Raw genomic sequence first — 14,904 nt, 5'->3', positions numbered from 1 at the left:
CACATAAGCAGCGTGGAGCGAAAGTGCAAACCCTACGGCCAGCCTGTGGGTCAGGGAGCCCGGCCAGGACGCCTCGTGTGGTCTGGAGGAGTCAGTCCACAGCCTCTCTCTGATCTCAGCTTCTCCATCTCTATAAAATGGGGCTGAAGGCTGGGTTAGGGCTGTTGTTTTAGATCCAAGCTCCAGGAACTGCTGACAGGGGAAGGGGCACAATTCTGGACTCAGACTCCCCTTCCCACCCCTTCCTCCCCAAGAGCCCTCTTTTATCTGCTCATCTGCTGAGGGTCCATGAAAGACTGCCCTTGAGCCAGGGGTCCCATGGTGCATTGAGAACCAGTTCCATGGTACTATGAAACGCCCAACTTCTGAGACCCTCTCTTGCTACCATGGGGTCCCCAGGGGGGTCCTGATCTGTCTGAGCCACAGTGCTGTGGTATAGATGTGGGGGCAACCCCAAATAATTTATGCAAAAATTTGCTTTAGGAACCCAAAATGCTTTAGGTTCTATCTTACAAAAGAAGGCTTTGCACACTCAGACCCGTTATCAAGGGTACTAGGTCCTGTCAAACCAGGCTACAAACTAGTCCACTGTTTTTACCTACAGACCCTGAACAGGCTCATAGTGCCTGGATGTCTGATGCTGCCAGCTGTGGGCTCCCTGGAGTCCTGAGTCATTGTCACCGGAAAGAATGACTTCGTTCTGCAGCTTTGATCATTCTACTGAGGGGGCTGGTCCTGGCTGTGAAAAGTCCTTAATTTAAGGTGGGAAAATAAGGGGGCCCTGCTTCCTGGTGAACAATCTAGAGTCCCGTTATACTGGACAACCCAGAGCCTCTCCCTCTATCTTCTTTGAGAGGCAAAGTAGTAGAAGCAGCCCTTCCTGCAACTTTGCTTCTTACAAGAGGTCCTGCAGGTGCAAAGTAGGTATTACATAGGTAAACTGTGGGGTTTGTTGCCTGCGGCTTCTGGCTTCCATGAGGGCAGAAAACAATGGGAGGGCTGGGCTAGACTTTGGCCCTCCAAAATCTGTACCCACCCTGCCCTTCCTGTCCACCAGGTGGCTTGAGGACCTCAGGGCTGTCCTTCCTACAGGATGTTCTGAGGCTTAAACTTCTGCAGGGTCTCCTGGAGCTGTCCGCAGGGACCGCAGCTGACTTGGCTGGAGCTGGAGCAGGAAGTGGTAACACCATGATGGGCACTGCCATTTCCTCCTGCTTAAGGCTGACCCCAGGTGTCCGGATTGTCCCAGTGGCTGTTTCCCTTCCACATCAGAACCACAGTGGTAACCATGGAAACCAAGGCCCTGCAGGGAATAGGAGTTGCATTCTTCTTTCTCCTTCCAGCTCGCACATTGAACTGGGTGTCGGAACACTTCTTGGGTGCCGGAGCAGAGGTCAGCTGTCCACCAGAGGGCACAGGCTATTGTCCCATCAGAGGGAAAGCCAGTGGCCAGAAATCCACCACCGTCCTGCAGAGCCCTGCCCAGCCTCTGAGCCTAGGATCCTCAGGGGGTCTTCAGAAGATCTTGAAGCCTTTCAAGAGGGTCAGGGTGGGTGCCTTGCGCTTGCTCTGGGCCCGGGATGACTTCACAGTGACTAGCTTGGCCTGGGCTACGGTGGGCATCTCCTTCAGGCTGACGGTGGAAAGCGTGTTGAAGGTGCAGCTGGCCAGCCCATGACGGGCAGTGAGCGGGGCCTGGTGGGGCAGGGCCCTCTCCTCGGAGATGAAGAGGGGCCGAGCCAGGGAGTTCTTCTCCAGCTCCCGCCGTGCTTCCCGCACTGCCTCATGGAAGACGTGCTGCACGTGCTCAAAGCCCAGGCAGGCAGAGACCTCGAAAAACAGGCACCCAAACCTGCCCGCCAAGGCTGCACCCTCCGCCTCGGTGACCTGCCTGGTGGGGAAGCAGGGCGAGGTGGGTCAGGAGCATGCACCCAGTCAGGCAGGCCTGGGCCCCCACCCGGCTCCCACTCACCAGCTGCTCATCCCCATCTCCGTGAGGCTTAGCTTTCTCATCAGCACAGTGGGATAATAACATCTGCCTCTCAGGGTTGTTAAGACGATTAGGAAAAATAATTTCTGTTGAGTGTCTGTCTACCACAGTATCTAAAAGAGTCAGGCTCAAGAAATGGTGGTTGATGTTACCAAAGACAGAATTTAGGAACGAGTTTGAGGGTAAGGGAGAAGCTGACGCAAAGGCCCCACTTAGGCCCTGCCCGTGGCCAGAGGAAGACAGCCATCCCCGGCCCCATTTCTCCTTGACCCCCACATTTGGTCAGGAAATGAGCCACACGCAGCCCTCGCTTGTGGAATCAGCTCTAGAAAAAGGCAGTGGTTTGGACTGAAGGATGTGAGGCCACAGCGTCTACAGCAGCGTGGAGGGCCAAGGTCACTCAGGACGCCTGCGGCTGGGAAAGCGCTCAGGCTCGTGGGGAATTTTGTCTGCCTGCTCGAAGGAGGGGCGGGTTGGGGGTGCCAACATTTCATGGCAAGGAGGGGGAAAGGGAGCGAGGGAGCAGCACCTAATCCCAGCTTGGTTGTATACCACCTCCCAGAATGGTGGGACCAAATATTTGCAAGTGGGAAGGTCCTGAAAGCTTCTGCCCTGGAAGCCATGGGAATTAAGGTGAGAGAGTAAAGAAGACTGTTCTTGGGGAGGTCAGATGTCCAGAAAAGAGAAGGGACAGGGGGTCCTTTAGGTCTGGAGGCCAAGATTCAGTGGCTGAATTCTTCTGACCCCCCACCCCCACTATGGAGCTGCCCCACCCATTCCTGAGGACAATGGCACAGCCCATGAGATGAGAGGAGACACCAGGGTGGATACTGATGGAAAAGCTTTCTGAGCCAAGGTTCATTTGGCAGGTGTAGGGGGTGGGAGTGAGCTAGCTACTCAGGGGAGTACCCAATAAACAGCGTGACTGGGACAGAAAGGGTCAGAGGAGGGGCACCTAATCCCCTCCACACCCAGGGCTGGTGTCCTGTATAAGCTCACTGCTTCCTGAGGAACCCCTTTTGAAAGACTAGTTAGTATTATTTACTTTTATAATAAACTTGAACCTGAAACTTTGTCACCGTGGGGCTTGAATAATGAATTTTCAGAAACAAGTAGCCCATGCATGCATGTGTGTGTGTATGGGCGACACAGGCATGTAACGTTATCCTTTTTTTTTTTTTTTTTTTTTTTTGTATTTTTCTGAAGTGAGAAGCAGGAAGGCAGAGAGACAGACTCCCACATGCGCCCGACTGAGATCCACCCGGTATGCCCACTAAGGGGCGATGCTCTGCCCATCTGGGGTGTTACTCCTTGCAGCCAGAGCCATTCTAGCACCTGAGGTGGAGGCCATTGAGCTGTCCTTAACCCCACCCCCCTGCCCTGGGGCCAACTTGGCTCCAATGGAGCGTTGGCTGCAGAAAGGAAAGAGAGAGATAGAGAGAAAGGAGAGGGGGAAGGGTGGAGAAGCAGATGGGCGCTTCTTCCGTGTGTCCTGGCTGGGAATCAAACCCAGGACTTCCACACAGGCTGGGCTGACGCTCTACCACTAAGCCAGCCAGCCACGGCCCAATATTATCCTTTTTCCTATTTTGTTGCAGCCTGGTAAAAATTTTATCAGTGGTTTGGGAACCACTGATCTAAATAACATTTTACCTTTTCGCTGCAGGCAATCATAAGAGACACTGATGCTCAGGTCAAAGTTAGATTTACCATGTCCATCAAATCCTGATCTCCTAACCTAGGGACCTGATCAAAGAAGAAAGTGGGGATAAATGAACTTGTTCTTAGGGATCTGATGCTGCTTCACTGCAGCCCATATTATCTGTTATTTGCTCCCAAACCATTTTTAGACATTCTATTTGACAAAGATTGTGATAAAAATAGCAGTCTAGTTTTTTTCCTCATAATGAAAACTGGTTTATCTCAATCCAGTCTTCTGACCCCTCTTGTAGGCTTTTGGGGCTCTGCGATTACTTCTGGCTTTAAGATCACACAACTCCCTCATTCCCTGAAATGGAATATGTCTTTCTGGGTCTGAGGCTTGCCCGCATTTAAAGGCTCCTACCATGCCCCCCCTTTCATGAGACTGCAACCTCCTTTCCCATTGTCCATCTCACCTGTTTCAAACAAAGGATCCCCTCCTTGCCATCGCCAGTCAATGCACCTTTGGGGCCCGGGAAGGCAGGAGTGACTGGCCGGGAGCCGGGAGGGACCGGTGGAAGGCTGCTGGAAGGGGCCAAACCTCGCTGGCAGACTGGCACAAATGTCAGTTTTGAAGAAGGCCAGCGGGGTTACTTATCAAGTAGAGGCATCAGAGTCTCGAATGTGTCAGGGCAAGCAGGCAACTTAAATGTGTGGAGAGGGTGGAGTTAAGCCATGGGGAGCAGTGAGGCCTGTGGTCAGCTAGAAAAAGCATGCCCTGCCTCCAAGCATTCCAATTCCAGGTCTTCTAAAATACAGCACTGGCCAAGTAAAATATGGCTGCAGCATTGATGCCTGGCCCAGGCTGTGACCTCTGAGTCAAGTCTAACCCTTTCTAAGAGAACCTGTCCTCAGCCTAGCCAGCCATGGAAGTGAGCATGGGGGCCATGCATAGGTGAACTGGGAGCTGGCTGCACCGGGCAGACACCTGACCCAGGAAACCAGTTAAAACCTCTCTCCCTAGAACTGGAATTGGGCACAGAATGACTAGCCAGCTGCACCGAATGGGAACAGAAGGTCATACAGACTCGGGTAAGAAAGGGTGAGGCCGAGAGAGACCACAGATCCCCATGAGGATGGAAGAGTGGCCTCTCCTCTGACTTTCCAAGTCCAGCCCTGTGCTGACAGATGCCCTTCCCTTCCTGTCCTTGCTGCTTAGGAAACCACACCCTGCGTCGGCCTAGCGTGCGGAGGACCCGGGTTTGATTCCCCACCAGGGCACACAGGAGAAGCGCCCATTTGCTTCTCCACCCCTCTGCCGCGCCTTCCTCTCTGTCTCTCTCTTCCCCTCCCACAGCCAAGGCTCCATTGGAGCAAAGATGGCCCGGGCGCTGGGGATGGCTCCTTGGCTTCTGCCCCAGGCGCTAGAGTGGCTCTGGTCACAACATGGCGACGCCCAGGATGGGCAGAGCATCGCCCCCTGGTGGGCAGAGCGTCGCCCCTGGTGGGCGTGCCGGGTGGATCCCGGTCGGGCGCATGCGGGAGTCTGTCTGACTGTCTCTCCCTGTTTCCAGCTTCAGAAATATGCAAAAAAAAAAAAAAAAAGGAAACCACACCCTTACAACACACCCCCTTTCACCTAAAGTCGAGGAGATTACTGTTCTTAGCAGCCAAATAATCCCTGGAGACGACACCCAGACTTCACAAATGAGGAAGGAGAGCACTGGAGCTGTGTGACAAGCCGCGTGCTCACCTGTACTGGGCCATGTCCAGCTTGTTGCCCAGCAGCAGAGCGGGGTAGCTGCGCTGCGTCTCCTTCGCGTGCAAAGCGAGCAGCTCCAGGTAGCTGCAGCTGCCTTCGAAGCTCTGGCGGCTGTCAACACTGTATACTACCAGGAAGGCGTGAGCCCAGTTCAAATAGCGCTCACAGTTCCTGGGGGTGTCCTGGGGCAAAGGAGGGAAGCCTTGGTCAGGGACAGAGGAGGTCAGGCTAACGGTCTTCACCTGAGCTACCCCATCCCCCCCCCCCACTCTCTGGGTCTTTGTATATTGTTCCCCCAGCAGAACTCTTGTCAAAGGGGCACTTGAGTATGGATTTGGCTTGGTGTGAAAGGAGACATTGTCTTGTAAGCCTTCCTCCCAACACTCAGCCCGAGACTTGGAGACCTTGACCTCTGCGGCACAGAGCCAACACTCTGGCATGGCCCCTACAGAGACCTGGCTATCTCTGGACACTGCTGGTTTTGGGTCAGGTTCATGGTGCCTTTTGGCTTTTGAGAATAACTGGCATCTAGCCTTGGCAAGAGGTGGTGAGAACGCAGGGGAGATGTGTGCACTGGAGGAATTTGGGCCAAGGGAAACCTCTGTGCAAATGTGTGTGTGCACCTGTCCCCACGTGTGCATGAGCATCAAACCCCAGAGCAAGGATCTCAGAGCTGCTGCCGGCGGTCCTCAGGTTTCCCCAGGTCCCACCCCGTCCCTTCTCATTTAGCCCCAGAGAGGGTCACACAGAAAACTGGAGCTTATAAGAGATATATATATTCCCATGTGAGCCCCCACTGTGGGGCCAAGATTTCTCAGGAGCCTGCACTGCCTCTCCGCTGTAATGGGGATGATTGTACCAGGTCTGCTGTGTCCATGACCCTCAGGTGCACAGGCTGGTGGTCCACGGTCTCCTCAGAGCTGTAGGTGTCCTCTGCAACACAGATAATCAGCAAGATGAAAAGCAGAGCAGGGCACTGAATAGATAGATAATGGACTAGGTCTGAGTCCCAGCTTCCGCTCTGTGTTGGACCCCCATGCCGCCCTGGGGACCTAACCCAGGGCTGGCCGAGCAGGACCACTGCCAAGGCCTTGGCTCGCATCCACACGGAGGACATGAGCAGACCCTCCACCAAGGAGATTCCGCTCCCCTTGTCAGGGCTCAGAGTAACAGAGGCCACTCACAAAACGTGCCATGGGGGACGGGATGTGTTCTGGGTCCACCGACCAAGCCTGCAGGACAGAGTGTGTGGCCATGAGCCCAGGTAGCTCCAGAAGCTTCAGAAGCTGCACTGCCAGCCCCTTCCTCCCAAACTCCAAGCTCCTCTACCCTCTTCCCCTTTAACCACAGGACCTGGCCCACAGGAAGTCCCCAAGGACAGTTCTCCTGCCCAAAGTGGGAGAACCCTGTTTAGAAGTCCCAAGAAGGTTTTACAAATAATCCTTGTCAAAATAATAGCAGAGGAATCTAGGGTGGAGATGTGGAACCAAATCTCCCTTCAGCTACTTTTTAGCTGTGTGACTTGGTCAAGTCATTTCAGCTCTTTGAAAAGAATTGCTTCCAGCCCTGGCCGGTTGGCTCAGCGGTAGAGCGTCGGCCTGGCATGCAGGAGTCCTGGGTTCGATTCCCGGCCAGAGCACACAGGAGAAGTGCCCATCTGCTTCTCCACCCCTCCCCCTCTCCTTCCTCTCTGTCTCTCTCTTCCCCTCCCGCAGCCAAGGCTCCATTGGAGCAAAGTTGGCCCGGGCACTGAGGATGGCTCTGTGGCCTCTGCCTCAGGTGCCAGAATGGCTCTGGATGCAACAGAGCGATGCCCGAGAGGGGCAGAGCATCGCCCCCTGGTGGGCATGCCAGGTGGATCCCTGTAGGGCGCATGCGGGAGTCTGTCTGACTGCTTCCCCGTTTCCAGCTTTGGAAAAATGGAAGAAAAAAAAAAGAAAGAAAAGAGCTGCTTCCTCATTTTAAAATGGGTATAAGATGATAACATTGGCTAACAGTTTTCAAGCTTTCACTCTGTGCCAGGCACTGTGCTAAATGCTTGTCCTGGCACTATTTCACAGGGCTGTGTGGGGACTGGAGGGGCCCTGGGAGAGGGCCCTGCCCTCCACAAATGTCTGATAAAGGACAGTGGGGACCATGGTGCTTCAGAGTTTACAGGGTAGGTTCATATTACCAGGTGATTTTTTAAAACTTATTTTGAAATAATTCTAGACTCATATGGAAGTTATACAATCATACAGTTCCTGTGCACCATCCCCCCAGCTGGGCCAGGGAAGCCTCTGTATAAACGTGGGTACACCTGTCTACATGTGTGCACGACCATCAAACCCCATCCTCCCATTGTTCACACCTTACCTAACCTTAACGCAATGATCAAAACCAGGAAATTGATATTAGCACTATACTGTCAAGTAAACTACCAACCTTACTTGGATTTCATGGATTTTTACTTTATTTTTTTTAGTTCTCATGACCTCAAACCTAAGAAAGCAGCAAGTAGCCAGGTGTGCAAAGAGGACCTCGCTGCCTTATTGGCAATCATGCTCCCTACCCTCAACCTTCCCTGTGCCACTGGCTCACATTCATGAGTGCACTTGGTCCTTACTTTTCCCTGGGTAGCTCCATGTCCCAAGGGACATCAAAGAAGACCCCTCTGGGAAGAACTAAGGCCCTCTCTGTCTTCCTGGTAGCAGCCACTGTGAGAAGAGAACCCCCAACCCTGGCTGAGTCAAACACTTCTCTCTGAGAGCCACTGGCAGCCAAGCAAGGCCTGGACACATTCCACGTCAACTAGCAGCCAGCAGGAATCACAGACAGCTCCCGTCCCCAGCCTGCTTTGGGGACTTGGATAAATGCCACTCTTACTCAAAGACAAAAAAAAAAAAAAAAAAAAAAAATCCTAATGGAAAATATGCCCCAAATGTTTAACTATATTTGGTGCAAGAAGAGCTGCCCCTAGATGCTGACATCTCTTTCAGATTTTCCTGCCCAAGTTGTCTTATGCACCCCTTTTAGGCACTTCACAGATTCTGTTCCCAAACAGGCACCATGTCCTGCCCAGTCCAAGGAAAAATATTAGCCCAATCCCGGTCCTGGTCTCCATAGTCGCTTGTAGCACAACAGCCTTTCAAGCTTGCTGTTAGCTGCACTGTGGAGAGATGACAGGGAGGTGAGGTCTAGAGAAGGAGGGAACTTGTTCACAGCCCCTCAACACTTACCCGTAAAGGAACTTAAACTCAGGTTTTGTAGTCTGGGCTACTTCCCCATTGGGACCTCCAAGCCCCCTGTGCTCAGTGGACCAGCCAATCTTCCAGCTCTATCTGGGCAGAAGCTCCCTCCCAGGCCATGGGAGGACATGGAACATGCCTGGGTGAGCTGGATGAAACTCAGAGACCATCTTATCCAGCTTCCACCCCCTTTGCAAGTGAGGTGACTCTGGGGGGTTGGGGCTCCTTTCCAAGTCACAGGAATATCCTTTCTTCCCGTTGCTTGGTTACTGCCCTAAGGGCATTCTGGTGTCTTTAGGTCTCAAAACTTCTAATTTTAAACAACATTATGTGAACTTTAATTAAGGCTGAGAGAATGCTCTTTTCTCAAAGCATTTTTCTCTCATTTACAGTAATAACATTTTTTATTTATTTATTTTTTAGAGGGGTGGGCAGACAGGAAGGGCGAGAGATGAGACGCATCAACACGTAGTTGTGGCACTTTAGTTGTTCATCGATTGCTTCTCATATGTGCCTTGATCAGGAGCTCCAGCTGAGCCAGTGACCCCTTGCTCAAGCCAGTGACCTTAGGGTAAAGCCAGCAACCTTTGGGCTTAAGCCAGAGACCATGGGGTCATGTCTGTGATCCCACGCTCAGGTCGGCAACCCTGCCTTCAGGCCAGATGAGCCTGTGTTCAAGCCAGTGACCTCAGGGTTTCGAACCTGGTTCCTCTACATCTCAGGTCAATGCTCTATCTACTGCACCACCACTTGGTCAGGCACAGCTTCAGGTTCTTTCTCTGTAAAATGGGGATAATAATAGAAGCTGTTCTTTTAAAAGACAATCCTAAAATTAAAATTCACAGTCATGTTTATGAGTAGTATGTTGTACCTTGTACTGTGCTCTATGCTGGAAATGGGGACAAATTATACAGGTTCCCACCCTTAAGAGGCTCCATTTGAGCCTGACCTGTGGTGGCGCAATGGAAGGAGTGTCGACCTGAAACACTGAGGTCACAGATTCAAAACCCTGGGCTTGCCCGGTCAAGACACATATGGGAGTTGATGCTTCCTGTTCCTCCTACTTCTCTCTCTCTCTTTCTCTCTCTCTCCTCTCTCTCTAGGAATAAATAAAGAAAAGATTTAAAAAGTAAAGAGGCTCCATTTGAGCACAAGCTCTTGGAAGACCTTTGAAAAGGGGAAAGAGTGGTTCTCCCCTCCCGAGGGCTAACTCTGCCCTTGGGTGCTCAGACCTTTCTGCAGAGAGGGGAAGGCGCTGGTCCCAGAGTCCCCACTGTTGCTGGAACCCGCCATGGGATAGAGGCCAAAATGTTTGGACAGTGAAATAGAACCCCCAGGAGTGGCATTGGCCCCCCAGGGAGAATGTCTCCCCCCAGGGGAGAGTGTCTGGTCATCTCTCCAGCTCATAGGCTCTCAGGGTGGAATGACTAACCATTATGGGTCACTGCCTCCCCACAGTCTGACCACACATTCCACTATCAGGTCAGAATTCCAAAATTACTCAATCAGGAAGCTCAAACCATCGCTGTAACAGGCTCCTCTGTAACAGGATCCTGCACAAAGGGTATGGACTGGGAGTTTGGGAGGAAGAGAGACTGGAGGTGGACTGCCAGATAAAACATAGGGTGCCCAGTTAAATGTGAACTTCAGATAGAGGGAAAATAAGTTTTAGTATACATGGGCAGTATTTGAGCTAGGCAGACTCGGTCTTTTGAGGCACCGTCCTTCAGAATCCCTGATTTCCCTGCCCAGACTCTCCTGCTTGTGTGTCTTCCCTTCCCCTCTTCTTCCCCGCCTCCCCCCTCCCCTCCTCTCTTCAGTTTGCCTACTCCAGGGGTCCCCAAACTACAGCTCGCGGGCCACATGCGGCCCCCTGAGGCCATTTATCCGGCCCCCGCCGCACTTCCGGAAGGGGCACCTCTTTCATTGGTGGTCAGTGAGAGGAGCACATTGACCATCTCATTAGCCAAAAGCAGGTCCATAGTTCCCATTGAAATACTGGTCAGTTTGTTAATTTAAATTTACTTGTTCTTTATTTTAAATATTGTATTTGTTCCTGTTTTTTTGTTTTGTTTTGTTTTGTTTTTTTACTTTAAAATAAGATATGTGCAGTATGCACAGGGATTTGTTCATAGTTTTTTTTTATAGTCCGGCCCTCCAACGGTCTGAGGGACAGTGAACTGACCCCCTGTGTAAAAAGTTTGGGGACCCCTGGCCTACTCCATCTGACTTCAATTTCTGGCTTCTCCCAACACCTGCCCCGCTGCACACAATCGCATCCTGTGTCCTATTCCCATGGACCCTGACCTCTGCTAATCAAATGGACTCTCCTTAGATCTGCTGTGTGACCTTGGCCCAGAAGTCTCAGCTTTTTGGGCCTATTTCTTCCACTGCAGCATGGAGGGGTTGTGTCAAAGCACTGGTGGTCAAACCAAACTTCGAGGAACAAACCGCTAAGGGGCTGTTGCCCAGTCACCTGCTTTGCACACCTGACTTAGCCAGGAGAGCCCTTCCAGTTTCTCTGTTCAACACACTGGGGTTCTGTTTAAGATCTCCTTGCCCAAGTGGTTTCTTACCCAAGTTGGGATCACAGTCGCCAACAAACCTCCTGGTCAGAAGAAGGGATTCTGCTACTCAAGGAAAACATTCTAAAAACCATTGGCCTAACTAGCCCTGTGGTCCCTTCCTGCTCTGACGCTGGGATTCAGTACAGCAGCCTGATCTGAGGGGCCAATGGGCACCAATAGGCTAAGAGTGCCCAAAGGGATGCTCAGGTGTCACCGTGGCATGGCGTGGGGCGTGGTGTTCTGTTGGGCCTGCAGCAGGAAGTGCTGTACTGTGCAGCTTTCTAACCTGCTCCAAAGCCCAGTCCGTGTTCCCTCAGGGGGTCCTCGGGGACCACAGACGCTTCATTCAATCCTTATGAATGAGGAAAGTAATCTAAGATGGCAACCTTCATTTTCAAAAGGCTAAGAGCTCCAGACAATTCATTTTTCTGTGTCTATTTTACGACAACAAATGTTATAAATGTGAGCTTTAGGTTCTAATAAGATTGTTTTATTTGTTTTAGATATTGGGGTTCCATGTAAGGGTTATTTAAGGAAAAGATCCTGCTGCTAAAAATAACTTTCAGAAACACTGATCTGATTAATTTGAGGGGATCTCAGCCACCATAGATGGGAAGCCATTTGAGAAGGGAAGAGAAGGAAGGATAAGCGAGTATGCATCAAATGTGTACTGACGGTCAAGCACTAGTCTAGCTCTTTTACATGCTAGCTCTTTAATCCTCACAGTAATTCTCTGAGATAGGTGTTTTGTGCCCATGTTATATATGAGGAAACAGAAGCTCAGAGAGGGTAGGTGGCTACTCAAGGTTGCACAGCCAACATGGAGCAGAGCCAGGCAAACTCAGCTCTGAGTGACACCAGAGCATCCCTTTTCCCAATATATCATCATATGTCAATAAAACAAGACTAGTGTGGTTCTAAAACTGGTTCAGAAGCCAATTCTATTAGAGAATTTCTCAAAGGTCTTATCTAGCTTTTGGGGGGGAAAGTGCATTAAGTAACCATCTTAAAGAACAATACTTAATGAATATGGATGTTCTACTATGTTTAATTATTTTTTTCAAAATAAGTCTCATCATACTTCATATTTAGAGAAAATCACACAGCTCTCTGAATTTGGCCAACCCCCAAGTTGTCTGGGGTGGGCTGTGGAGAGCATATTTCTGGCACTTAAACATTTTCCCTCCATGAACCGAGTCATTCTGGTGGATCCTTCCCCCTGCCTCCAGGTGTTTGGTCCTGGTCGCACCTGGACCCTCCACAGGGTAGGTGTCTGTTGGGTGATGGTGGGGCTGAGGGTGATTCTAAGGGGACACTGCAGGAGGAATAGGGAGGAGTGGTCCTTACCCAGATTGGGGTCATATTCACTGATAAACCTTCTGGTCAGAAACTTCACGGTCAGGGCTGCAAGAAGCAGAAAGAAACTGGCTCAATCTCCCCTGCTGTGTCTGGCTGCTGGCCCCTGCAGCTTACCCCTTTCCTTTTCTGGAGGCCTATCTAGCCTCTGTGACCCCTGGCTGACATCAAGCTCAAGTCTCTGGAGGAATGAGGCTGGGAGCTGAGGAGTTGGTTTGAGAAGCTCAGAAAAACCAGAAATATGGGGTCTTATGTCCCTTCAGTTACATCCTGGGATTTTTTTTTTTAATGTCAAGAAAAGCAATAAGAGGAAAGTCTAAGGGGTGTCTCTGAATGTTCGAAGGAAGGGGTCAGGACCCATGCAACCAGCTACCTTAGGGTCAGCCCCAACCAAAGGGAGACATCCCCCACCCTAGACAAGTCACAAGGATTCTGAAATGTGGGGGCATTTATTCCAGTTTTGGCTACAAGCCAAAAAGAGAATAAGATCCAAGTTGATCAGTGGGTGATCCCTGGGGGCAATATGACCCCTTGAGGGCCTGGGATTTCCAGGCGAGGTCCAGGCAAGAGCCGTGTCTCAAGTAAACACACTTAAGTCCTCAGTGCTTCACGTCTCAAGTCTTGGCTCTAGAGCCTCCACACTCATCATGGTTCCTTGCAGAATGTAAAACTAACTCTAGAATAAAGTTATCCCCAGGTGCAATGCATTAACAGAATTCTGATTTTGTTCAGAATTTAACCACATAAAGCCAAGAGCCAGCCAACTATTATACTGAACTCTTTTTTTTTTTTTTTACAGAGACAGAGAGAGAATCAGAGAGAGAGAGAGATAGGGACAGACAGACAGGAACGGAGAGAGATGAGAAGCATCAATCATTAGTTTTTCATTGCGTGTTGCAACACCTTAGTTGTTCATTGATTGCTTTCATGTGTGCCTTGACCGGGGGCCTTCAGCAGACCGAGTAACCCCTTGCTCAAGCCAGCGACCTTGGGTCCAAGCTGGTGAGCTCTGCTCAAACCAGATGAGCCTGCGCTCAAGCTGGAGACCTCGGGGTCTCGAACCTCGGTCCTCAGCATCCCAGTCCGAGGCTCTATCCACTGCGCCACCGCCTGGTCAGGCTATTATACTGAACTCTTAAAAAGTAATGTGATATTTTAAAGAAAATCCTTACATTTTTTTCCCCAGGATTCCTATCAGTGTCAGTTTGTAAAGTAATATCCAGGGAATACATATTTTTTAATTTAAATTCTTTCATTCATGTAGCCACTGGCTAAACTGTACCAGTGACAGAGCTCCAGATAATAATTTTATTTTCAAAGGGAAGAGGGCAAGTCTTTTATGTTGGAAAATGTGATTCAGAGTCATCTCTCTCTGAGACAGAGGGATGGCTTCAAAAGCGGAGAGGCAACCCCCAGCGAGACCTAAAGAACACTCTGGGGATGGGAGCCAACAGCGATCTGAGCAGCTGCTGGCCATTCACTAATAGCTGTAACTGGAAAAAGGCCAGTGAAGGAGCCCCTCTCCCCTCCCACCTTCAGCTGCTTGGGACTGTGAATGGCAGGGGGAGGGCTGGACCTTTTTCTGGGTTGGCTCCAGGTGGCTAAGAGCTGCCAAGAGTGGTAAGGGCAGAGTTCAGTGTTGATAGAAATGATCTCAATGGAAGCTCAAGATCTTGGTTTGTTAAGGATAGTTCCAGGCACCTGGGACCACCGTCCAATTTGTTTCCAAAAAAGAGAGGGGTCTGGCTTGAAACAAATACATTTGATAAGAATGCACACTTTATTCCAGAAGCCTGAGGAGTTGAAGAGGAGAGTGGGGGCTGTGACCTGGGAAATCCAATAGCCAGTAACTTCTACCGCCTCCCTTCAGGGGCCAGCGGCTCCTTCATCTCCAGCCTAAGCCACGGAGTAGCAAGGCTGTCACTAAGCTCACAGGGGCCTTGAGTGGAGATCAGTGCCTAACAGGTCCCTTCCGTGTCAATCACCAGAGCTGACTGCTGGCCCAGGGAGAGGTGACAGAGGGTAGGGGGCCAGAGGGAGAGACCAGCAGAGAACTGGGAGACATGAAGACAGACAGAAGGAAGAGACAGCTGGGGTCACAGACTCTGAGCACAGAGACACAGTAGGAAGATACAGAAGGAGAGCCAGGCAAGGAAAACAGGACAGATGAGAAATGGAGGAGCTCAGAACAAAGCAGAGAGAGCGCCAAGCAACAGAGAAACTGAGGCAAAGAAGAAAATCAGTGTCTTGCCAGCTCACCTGGTGCAGGAAGCGCCCAAAGCCAGCGAAGAGTCTGCCCTCACGTCCACAGCGCCTGGATCCCTCCCTCGGCTCCCCCGACCCACCAAACCCCTTCCCTTC

General features: G+C 51.0%; 1 protein-coding gene across 6 annotated transcripts in view; it reads right to left on the bottom strand.

Moving 5' to 3' along the window:
- Positions 1-89: 89 nt before the first annotated feature.
- RASL12 (RAS like family 12) overlaps positions 90-14,904 on the bottom strand; it is a 25,906-nt gene continuing 11,091 nt past the window's right edge. For 5 of the 6 annotated variants that reach the window (XM_066274016.1, XM_066274012.1, XM_066274014.1 and 2 more), the window contains 4 exons: positions 12,535-12,591; positions 6,253-6,326; positions 5,385-5,575; positions 90-1,891 (listed from right to left, as the gene is read on the bottom strand). In XM_066274016.1, the coding sequence (XP_066130113.1) occupies positions 1,516-1,891; positions 5,385-5,575; positions 6,253-6,326; positions 12,535-12,591 (698 nt within the window). In that variant the 3' untranslated portion in view covers positions 90-1,515. Of the gene's footprint in view, positions 1,892-5,384; positions 5,576-6,252; positions 6,327-7,998; positions 8,085-12,534; positions 12,592-14,904 lie in introns of those variants that run through there. The other variant, XM_066274018.1, reaches the window with a different exon arrangement.

The sequence above is a fragment of the Saccopteryx bilineata genome, chromosome 4, assembly GCF_036850765.1.
Source record: "Saccopteryx bilineata isolate mSacBil1 chromosome 4, mSacBil1_pri_phased_curated, whole genome shotgun sequence".
Classification (NCBI taxonomy): domain Eukaryota; kingdom Metazoa; phylum Chordata; class Mammalia; order Chiroptera; family Emballonuridae; genus Saccopteryx; species Saccopteryx bilineata.
The sequence above is the reverse complement of the archived record's forward strand: the minus strand, read 5'-3'. Positions and strand labels throughout refer to the sequence as shown.